The sequence below is a fragment of the Belonocnema kinseyi genome, chromosome 8 (genome assembly GCF_010883055.1).
Source record: "Belonocnema kinseyi isolate 2016_QV_RU_SX_M_011 chromosome 8, B_treatae_v1, whole genome shotgun sequence".
In the NCBI taxonomy this organism is placed as follows: Eukaryota; Metazoa; Arthropoda; class Insecta; order Hymenoptera; family Cynipidae; genus Belonocnema; species Belonocnema kinseyi.
In genome coordinates this window covers 51,599,763-51,611,138 of record NC_046664.1, presented here as the reverse complement: position 1 = coordinate 51,611,138, position 11,376 = coordinate 51,599,763, and the positions used below count along the sequence as shown (strand labels likewise).

Here is an 11,376-nt window from a genome sequence, read left to right as displayed (position 1 = left end):
AAGACCCCTAAATCCCACTCCTACTATACCGGCAAGAATTCTAAAAACCACCCTTAATATATCCACACCTAAAATGTAAAAAATGACAAGTTTGATTGTCGATATTTAAAAATATAAAAACATAAGAAATTCTCTTTTTTACCTCGCTAATTATAGAGGGAGTGAGAAAGTTCGGCAAGGCCCCTAAAAACCACCCCTACTATTCCCACACCTAAAATATTAAAAACGACCTTTTTGATTGTCGATATTTGAAAATATAAAAACATCAAAAAATCTCTTTTTCTATCTCATTAATTATAGAGTGGGTGAGAATGTTCGGCAAGACACCTAAAAACCACCCTTAATATATCCGCAGCTAAAATATTAAAAATGACCATTTTGATTGTCGATATTTGAAAATATAAAAACGTCAAAAATCCTCTTTTTTATCTCACTAATTATAGAGTGGGTGAGAATGTTCGACAAGACCTCTAAAAACCACCCTTAATATATCCACACCTAAAATGTAAAAAATGACAAGTTTCATTGTAGATATTTAAAAATATAAAAACATAAGAAATTCTCTTTTTTACCTTGCTAATTATAGAGGGAGTGAGAAAGTTCGGCAAGACCCCTAAAAACCACCCCTAATATACCGACACCTAAGAGGTTAAAAATGACAAGTTTGAGTGTCGATATTTTTAGGGTTTTTAGGGGTCTTGCCGAACATTCTCACCCACTCTTCAAGTAGTGAGATAAAAAAAGAGAATTTTTGACGTCTTTATATTTTCAAATATCGACAATCAAACTTGCATTAGGCAGGTCTAAATAATTGGTGATGTGTAAGTGTAGGTAAGCCCTTAAACAAATTTTTATTCGACAATTCTTTCCGACAGAATATATTTTTTTGCCGTTCTAATTGATTTAAGCAAAAGAAAATTGAAAAATATTTTTTTTTAATTTCGTTCAAATGAACGTTCGTAACTTCAAGTACATTAAAAATCATCCTCTTTGTTGAAAATTCACCTTTTCCAGTTGACAATTTATATGCCTTCTAAAAATTCGTCTTCTCGGTATGAAAATTCAACTATTTAATTGCAAATGCTTATAATTAAAAAATAAACCTTTTTGTTAAAAATTCGCCATTTGAGGTTGATAATTAAACTGTCTTCTGAAAAAATCGTCTTCTTGGTTTGAAACTGATTGTGATTCAACTTAAACATATTTTTTTTTTATTGAAAATTGAACAATTTGGTCCTTTTTAATTGAAAATTCATCTTTTGTGGTGCAAAAAACAAACTTATTATTTCAAAATTAATTTCTCTTTGTTAAACGTAATTTTTTAAAGCAAAAACTCCCCTATTTGGTTGAAAATGAAACTGTGGCTCGATTTTAGTATTTTTTAATTGAAAATTTGACTATTTGGTTGAAAAATCAATTATTTTCGTAGTTGTCTTTTTTTTTTCTCGCGAATTCAACCGATTTTGTTGGCGGGAGCGATCCTTTTTGTTTGAAAAATTATTTTTCTTGATTGACCATACATTTTTTTGTAAAAAATTCAACTATTTGGTTGACAATGAAACTGTTTGTGATTGAATTTTAATATTCTTTATTTGAAATTTCGACGATTTGGTTAAAAATTCATCTTTGTAGGTTAAAACTTTAAATCCTCTTTTTTGGTTGGAAAAGTTATTTTTTTGTTTGAAAATTTACTTTTTCAGGATGATAATTCAACTATTTTAGAAAAAATCGACTTCCTGGTTTGAAAATTCAACTATTTGGTCAAAAATGCAACTGTTTGTGGTTGGATTTGAATATTTTTTGTTTAAAAATTGGACGATTTTGATGAAAATTCGTCTTTGTAGATTAAAGATTCAACGACTTGGTTACAAATTCAATAATTTTGTTAAAGTCATGTTCCTTTTTTTTCGAAAATTCAACCGATTTGTAGAAAAATCATCTTCCTGGATAAAGAATTCGTTCTTTTGGATTGCAAAGTCATCCTTTTGGATTAAAAAATCCTCTGCATTAGTTAAAAATTAATTTTTTTGTTAAAAATTCACCCTTTTAGGTTGATAATTCAACTGTATTCTGAAAAATTTGTTCTCTTTTCAAAAATTTATCTATTTGGTTGAAAATGCAACTCTTTGTGGTTAATTTTTGTATTTTCTATTGTAAAATTCAACCATTTGGGTGAGATTTTCTCATTGCAGGTTAATAATTCAACCAGTTGGTAAAAAATTAATTTTTAAGGGTAGGAAAGTCATCCTATTTGGTTGAAAATTCATCTTTCTTGGATAATAATACATTGTTTTGTTGTCTAAAATTCAACTGTCTTCTGAAAAATCGTCTTTTTGGCTCAAAATTAAACTATTTTGTTAAAACTCGTCTCTTAGAATTAAAAGTTCTATAATTTCGTTCTAAATGCGACTGTTTCGTTGAAGATTATTCTTTTTTTTTTAAATTTGACCATTTTTTTGAAATTGTATTTCTTCAGTTTAAATTTCAACTGTTTGGTTAAAAATTCATCTATGTAATTTTTTGTTAGATGTTATTTTTTTTGTCTATTGGTCTAAAAATTAATAATTAATTTCCCTAGTCAAGATACCTAAGATTCATAATAAAAATTCATCTATTCTTCTAAAAAATTCGCCTCTTTGGCTTTAAAATTCAACTATTTTATTGACACTGAAACTATTTTGGGTATAAAATAAGCCTTTTTTGTTTGAAAATTCGACCATTTGGTTGAATATTCAACTTTTCGATTAGGAATTCAATTATTTTCTTCAAAATTCTACCATTTTCTATTCCGTTAAACTTTTTGACTTGAAAAATGATCTCTTTTGTTAAAACTCGGTCTCTTTTTCTTAAACTGTCAACTAGTAGTTATCAAAAACTATTTTTATTCGTATGGCCGAGAAAAATTTAAAAATCAGTAATTTTTTTCCGAAGATAAAAGTCGCGACATTTAATTTTTATAATTAAAGTTGGTGAAATTGATAGTTTTATCATTTTGAATGTTTCATTGCAAGATCATTTTTTCTGAAGCCTTTAGAATGAAACCTATTGAAATTAGATGGTTTCCATTAGGGATCGTCCACAAATTACGTAAGACGTTTTTCTTTTGTTTGAATAAAGACGAGCATAAAATTGCTGTGAAGTTGAGAAGGACACAACGATATAAACAAAAGAAAAACATCTTACGTAATATGTGGACGATCCCTTAAACAAATGGCTCATTATTAAGCGGTTAAATTAAACGTGTTTAAATTCACATTTTTTAAGCTTTAATTTGGAATGTTGAAATTTAGGAGAGTTCAATTTTGACACTTTTTAATTTAAATGACTGGGAAAATTTGGTTGCAAACCAGGATTTTGTCCAGCAATGAAAGTGGCCACCGTGAATATGAAAATCGTATCTATTTTGGTATAAATAGTAGAAGATAAAAAATCCGAAATGGAAAAAGTCTGTGCAAAGTTAAAATTTTTATATTTTAGAAAATATAATTTCATTAAATTATTATATTTTTCAAAGTTATCTACATTTTCTTTCTTGAAATTTGTGTTTTATTTTACGGTTTGAGGTGCAAGTGCCATTTATGGGATTATCAAGAGTTCGAGGTTTGGGGAACATCTGGAAATCAGCGAGTCAAAAGCAAGTAAATATTCTTTAATTTGAAAAATTTATAAATAATTTGTCTAAAAATGCATTAATAAAAATTGGGTTATTTTCAGATTCTGAAGGAGAGTAGGAAGAGCCGGGTAAGTCTCCCTTTTATCCATGAATTACAATACCAATTTTCAGATTTCACGTTTCTTTTTCGATTTTTCGCATCTTTGATGAGTTTTTTTTACACTAAGTAAAATTTTCGAACATGAAGAAGTCTAAATTTTTTTTTAACAAAGTAATTGAATTTTTAACCAAAGAGATGGAGTTTCAAGAAAAATGTTCATTTTCAACCAAACATTTGTAGTTTCAACAAAAGAGAGGAAATTTCAACCAAAAAATTAATTTTCTACCAATAAAGCCACATTTTCAATTAAAAAATATTAATTTTCAACAAAAAATGGAAAAGTTAAGTTTTCAGGTAAAAACTTAATTTGAAATCTAAAAAAACGGATCTAAACAAGTAGTTGGATTTTCAACGTAAAAAATTAAATAGTTACATTTTCAGTCTGAAAAGATAATTATTCAAACAAAAAAACTGAATTTTCAACAAAGCAGTTAAGCTATTAATCAGAGATGAATCTTCAACAAAAAACACAGTGAAAAGTAAATTAATTTTTGTTTAAAAAACGAATTAACGCGTAAACGTTACTGTTACTTTTTGAATTAAGAAACGAATCAGAGGTCGTCTATAAACTACGTTACAATTATAAAAATTAATTTTTTTAACAATGTAACTATTCCATTTTTTGTTGAATATTAATATTTCTGTTGAAAATTGATCTCTTTTCATTAAAAATGCAGCTAGAAAATTCAACTATTCGGTACAAATATAAACGATTTGTTTGAAAATTGGTAGAAAATTTATTGTTTCTAAATAAAATCATATTTTGCGTTGAAAATTCATATTTTAAGTCATTACTTTTGTTGAAAATTCATTTTTAGGCTGAGAATTATTTGTTTAAACTATCAATATAAGCATTCCACTTTTGGTCGAAAATCGATATTTTTATTGAAAATTAATCATTTCTATGTGAAAATTCATGTATTTTGATAAAAACCCCTCTTTTTCGTGGAGGATTTAACATCTTTGTGGAAAATTAAACTATTCGGTTGACAATTAACTTTTTTCTTAAAAATCCATATTTTTGGTCTTAATTTTACAATTTGTTTCAAGATTAAACTACTTTTATGAAAATTTAACTTGAACGTAGAAAATTAATTTTTTTGTTAAAAAATCATATTTTCGGGTTAAAAAGTCAAACTTTTTGAAGATAATTGGTCCTTTGGCTTAAAAATTCAACAATTTTATTAAAAATCAGTGTAATCTTATAAAAATGTTTATTTTGTTAAAATTCGTGTCTTTTTTTTTGGTAAAAAATTAATTTTTTTGCTGGAAAATTCATCTTTTTGGTTAAAAATGTATCCATTCGGTTTAAAATTCGACTTTCTTTTTTGAAAATCCAACTAATTGGTTGAAAACAGAACAAGTTTGTTCAAAATTAATTTTTTTTAAGATTCACCTCTTTGCTTTAAAATTTAATTTTAAATATCTTAGATATCCTTAAAAAGCTTCAAAATTTTATTTCAACTTCTTGAAAAATTTACATGTTTCTTTAAATTTTTTCAAATGTAAAACTATGATTCTGCACCCGAATTTCGGTACGAATAGCCGAATTTACTTTTTGGCATTTCAAGCCAAGTTCAATTTTTAAAACTATTTTGTTAATTTATTTTTAGAGCTGATAAAATAAAAATGTTTTTTTTAAGCAAAAATGTTCAATTTTCAATTACGTCTTTCAAAACTGCATTTTAAAATTCTCTAAATAAAAAATTTATGCTCAAAAATAAAAATCTAAAATGGAAAATTTTGTTAAGTGGAAGATCTTCGAATTACGAATTATAATCTGAATGATATCATAATTAAATCAAATAAAAATTAAGCTAATTATTTTTAAAATGGTTAAAATCGAACTTAAAACAGATTTTTCTCCCAAAATTTGTAAAATTCCCTGTCAAAATATAAATTCACTGTCATTTTCCGGTGTCAAAAAATGCCCACTCAAACACTGATGATGTAAATAGACTCTGAATGATGTAGAATATAAATTATCAAGAATCTGTTAATATTGAATATCGGGTATTTGAAATATGTACATAAACCAAAGTGGCCGTTTTAATTAAAGACAAAAATTCCCGCTCATTTTCCGGTTCGCAAAAATTTTTCACGCTTAATGTAATTTAAAAAATCGGACTCTAAGGCTAAAAATTTTTTCCATTTGAAGTAATAAAAGCTGAGCTGAAAATGCAAGTAATCAAAGTAGAACTCCGGAATTTTAAACTTTTAAAATCAAAGTTTAAAACTTTTTTAATTCGACAATTTTGTATTAAAATAATGAATAATTCGCTCGTATAAAATGGAAGCTAATAACGCTTTTCAACTGAACAATTTTTAATTAAATGCAGTTAAACTGCCAATTAAAATTTTTTTACTTTTATAAATGGCAGAGTTCTAAAATTCAGATTCTGTTACGAAAATATAAATCCACGTTATCGTTTAAAGAAGTTTTAAGCTAGAAACATTGAAAATTGAACGATTACTTTTGTTTAATAAGCTAAATACCTCGTAAATTAAAAGTGAAATTATTTTTATTGTTAATAGTTTAAAAATCCTCAAATTGCTTCCAAATTGTATTTCAACATTTTAAAACGTCTACACGTTGTTTTGCGTTTTTTTTTAATTTTAAAATTAAAAAAAAAATTTTTCTCCAGAATTGCTAAAAATCATTTGAAATGATTCGAATTTTTCCTAAAAATGTTTTAAAAATTCGAGCAAATTAAGAAAATTTCCTTCAAATCTTCCACATTCATTTTTGGTAATTTTGTAAATATTTCTAAATCTTCTAAAGCCTTTTAAATACTCTCAAATAGCTTCTAAATTTTTTGTTCGAAATCTGCCAAAATCTATATTTTGTTTTAAATTAGGCCGTGGGCTATTTGCACCGAAATTTTGGTACCTTTTGAAATTATTTGAAATTTTTGAATTTTTACAAAATTTCTAAATATTTCTTCAACTTATTCAAATTTTTTCTAAGAATAGTAGGTGTTCAATTGTTATTTATTCATCGAAATTCAAAAATTGGACTTACAAATTTAATTCTTTAAAATAAAACCTACAATAATAACGTTCAATTTTTTTCTTGTTTAGCTCTTACTATTTAATTGATAATTACTGATTTTAAAGGAACAATGAGATATTTCTAAATATTAAGTAATTGTTATTTTTATTAATTATTAAAAAATTTTAATAGAAGGGTTTAAAAATGTAATATTTTAGACTGAAATAATATTTGAAGTTTAATAAAAGCTTTTAATTATAAATATATTATATTGAAGTTATTTTGAAAATGAAAATAGTTTATAAAGTTTTTAATTCGGCGTTTACACTTTTAAAAATAATTATAATTTCCAATTTAAACAGTTTAATTTTTAACATTAGAGTTTGAAATTTCTAAAATATAAAATGGAAATTTTTTTAAGTGAAAGATTTTGGAAATGCACATTCTAAACTGAATTATATCATAATTGAAAAAGATAAAAATTTACCAAATTATTTGAAAACCGGTGGAAATCATAGGTGGGCAGATTTTTTTTCTAAAAATTTGGAAAATTTCCGGTAAAAAAATAAATTCACTGTCATTTTCCGGTTTCAATGATAAATTAGAAATAATCCAGGATATGTTTCTAATATAAAAACTATTTCAAAACAATTTTAAACGTTTCACTGATATATTTATGAGAAATTGAAACTTACATCCAATCCATATCCTCCACGGCCTTGGCCAATTCAGGCAGGACTGCCATTTCTGAAAAAAAATATTTCCATGTAGAAATGACAGGAGTTCGTATTTATTTATAAATTATTTAAATCATTATATGTGATCCAGTAAATTATAAAAAAGTATTCTTCAGAAATTGAATGGATCTCCATTAATATTTGAAACATTTATGAAATATAATTCCTGAATTCAAAGGAATTTCTATTTAATTTCAAAATTCACTGCACACATTTTCATTGATTAATTTTAAGCGAAAATTCAAGTTGGAATAAAAATACGAAATAATCAATGCATTTTTTATATCTTTTAATATTAGACCAATTACAAATATCTAATGATGGCTTTGTTTTTATTACAATTGTGTAAAAAGTGTACATTTTTGACAGTACGACCTAACCTATAGAAAATTAAAATTGCAAGAAAATCTTGATTGGAATCATTGGGAGGAATATTAATAAATTCAAATTATGCCAAAACAAATTTTCATATAAAATATTTACCTTCAAAAGCCGCCATCCTGGCTATTGAATGTTTCTAATGCTTCGAGACTCCAAAATAAAGCACAATCCGCATAAACAAACGTCAATGCATCGGTGAGGTTAGGTTCTTAAAGTACCGGTGGAATGGCCACGAGCGCTGCAGTCGAATTATTTCTCTTGGAGATTTCTCAGCAGGGCCAATTATTTAGCAATGACTTCTTGCTATGAATGTATAACAATTAATAATTTTGTAAACAAAATTAATGGACAATTGAATTATTTTGTAATTTTTCAGAATTTCAAATGTGTTCTCTTAACGTAATCAACTGTTAATAACAATTTTTTTTACTTTTTCTTAGCATTTCAGTAGCCATCCACTATTATTATTGACAATATTATAAGAAATTTTCTCTCGTCTAATGCATTTGTAAATTAAACATTGCGTTTTTTCTGGAATATACAGAAAATTAATTGTTAATAATTTCTTGATAACATTTGATAACAATTGAACATTTATTAAAGGAACTTAATTACTTGCTAAAATACTATATTAAATGTATTATGCGTCTACGTTGATTAATTAATTAATTTAATTAACAATATTGGGATGTTAAAAAAAAATTTTAAAACTAAGATTGTTTAAACAATTATAAATTTTTATTGAATGATCAAATGTGATACTTAGATTTGATTGCCAAGTTATATGTGATCGATTCCGTAGAAAAAAACCCCTGATTTATTCCATCATAAATATCTGGTTTTCATAATTGTTTATAAAATATGTTGATAAAATAACAAATTATTTATTAACTTTTATTAATTAAACTAAAAGACTCTTTTTGCATAAATTGTTTAAGATTAGTACGAATCAAGTGGCGAATCGCTGCCAATCCCCAAAAAAACATTTTCAAACAAATAATCTTTATAAGATAATCAATTAATTTTGAAACATTTGTGTCAATACTGAACATTTTTTGTGGATAGTTGCTTTATGTTTTCTAGGTATTTTCTAATCTACCCAAGTATTTAAAAAAACGGTATACACTTAAAAAGTCAAAGTTTCTTGTTTTTTTCATTGTTGTTATTAAATAGAAAACTGATTGTTGCCATTTATTTTTCTCTACTGAGCGGTATAGTAATAAGGTTAAACATTTTTTGATTTGAGAATTAAAAAATTTCCTGCATGTGTAACAAAAATATTTTTTTCTTATATACAGTTTTTTTGATTTAATTCTAATAACAGATAAAAATTGAAAAAAAACTTTTGCTAAAGTTAGAACTTTTTTAAATAAGTAAAAATTATATTTTTGAAATTTGTTCAATTTTTATTAATTTGTTGTTGTTGCAATTTAGTGTTATGTATGATGGTTATTTAATTGATACTGGAGAACCAAGCTATAATTAACATTTAATTTTTAAAAATGTCTTTAGTTTTCGCAGCTATTAAAAATGTCTGCTTTTGAACTATTTATCATTTTTAAAAAATGTTTATTTTATTTTTTATTAATATTTAATACCCAAAGCTGTACAAAAAAATTACCATAACAATGCTCACCTTATTGCGGCACTTTAGGATCATTTTAGGTATCAAAAAAAAATAATTTAAACTTAATTTATCATAATCATAATTTAAACTTAATTAAACAAAATTTACAATTAATGTTATAAACAATTAATTTTTTAAAACGGGAGCTTTAAAAATGGAACAATATTGAAATATGCTTCTATAGAGGCGTCTTTAATTTATTATAATGTAATAAATTATTAAGTATAAATGAAGTTAGTATATGGATAATTATACTATTTTTCAATTGAAGATGTTAAATATTTGCAAATTATAATATTTTTGTTAATCCTTTAGAATTGAAAAAAACTTTTTTCACATTAAAAATTTATCTGCGAATAAGCTTCGAATTTTATATTTTTAAAATTTTCGTTGTTTAAATTTTCCTGAAACAATCTAATAGAAATTTTTTTCACAAAATTAAAAAAAAAAATCAGTAATGGAATATCTGGCTGCAGAGAGTTTTAAAACTCTGTAAGGTACAAAATTGATGATGATGAATATGGATGGTTCACTGTTACCCATACGTTTATGAATCTGAGATATCGAATTTTCAATATTAATTATGTGGGTTAGATTCTGTACCAGAGTTTGAAGTTTCTGATGAGTTTTTCACGATATTCATAGATGCTTAATCAAACAATTTTTATCTCCATCTCGATCTTCACTCGCCACGAACCATAGATCAATTGCACAGAAATATGTTTTTCTTGAAAAATGAATTATGTAACTATACAAACATTTTTTTTTAAAGAGACTAGAATATAAAAACATTGTGAAAATTCGAAATTTAGATTAAATTATAATTTAATATTATTATCAACAAAATAATTGAAATCCTAAAAAAAAGCTTTTCTACCCGAAGAGATGAACTTTCAACAGACACAGAAATTAATTTTCAGCCAAACAGTTGCATTAAAAACCAAATATATCAACTTCACAGTAAAAAGACGAGTATTCAAAAAAATAGTTCAAGATTTAAACAAAAATTAACGTTCTCAAGCCAAAAAGAAATAGTTTTTAGAAGACAATTGAATTTGAACAAAAAAGTTACTTTTCATCCAAGAAAGATAAATTTTCAACCAAGAAGAATGACTTTTCTACCATAATAGATGACCTATTAGTCCAAAAGAATGAATTTTGAACAACATAGTTAAATTATTGACCAAAAATGATGTATTTAACAAAATGATTAAATCTCCAAAAATGATTAGAATTTAAGAAAATAGTTGAATTCCTAACAAAATAGTTGATGAAAGATGAATTTTCAAGAAACGCGTAAAGTTTTTAAAATAACAAGTCGAATTGTTTAGATGAATTTTAAATGAAATACACGAAGCTTTTAACAAATCTATTTAGTTTAAAAGCTTTAGGGTGATTCAAAAAGATGGGGGATCAAGCGGGCTCAACTTTTTCGAAGCCGCTTTCTAGCCCGATTAAAAATGCTTTGACTTGAGTTTGACTTGGTTATATCTTGAGTTCGTCTTAAAGATATCGGTGTCTAGCTGCGTCTCAAAGTAGAGCCAAGGCATAGGCCTTCGTCTTACTTCTATAGCCAGGACAGGTAAAAAGGCGTTTACATGTCTCAAGTCGAGCCTTGCCTTGGCTAAGACGACGTTTACTTGTCTCAAAACGATCCTTGTCTTAGCTGGGATGGTCGAAGCTTTTTCGGCTCATAAATGAGATTAAAATGGGTGAATGAAAAATTTGTAATTATTAAATTTTTTCAATTAAAAAATTAAGAATCTGTGGGTCTGAAGGAGTATAACCCTTAAAAATTTTCCTCAAAAAAAGAAAAAAGCTAACTTTCTAGAAGGATCTCCTAAGCCGTTAGAAATACGTAAAAAC

General features: G+C 25.7%; 1 protein-coding gene across 1 annotated transcript in view; it reads right to left on the bottom strand.

Moving 5' to 3' along the window:
* LOC117178796 (ATP-dependent RNA helicase Ddx1) overlaps positions 1-8,090 on the bottom strand; it is a 40,755-nt gene extending 32,665 nt beyond the window's left edge. Inside the window, exons 1-2 of the mRNA XM_033370274.1 lie at positions 7,986-8,090; positions 7,461-7,512 (exon numbers count right to left, since the gene is read on the bottom strand). Of these exons, the coding sequence (XP_033226165.1) occupies positions 7,461-7,512; positions 7,986-8,001 (68 nt within the window). The 5' untranslated portion in view covers positions 8,002-8,090. The remainder of the gene's footprint in view (positions 1-7,460; positions 7,513-7,985) is intronic.
* Positions 8,091-11,376: the final 3,286 nt, after the last annotated feature.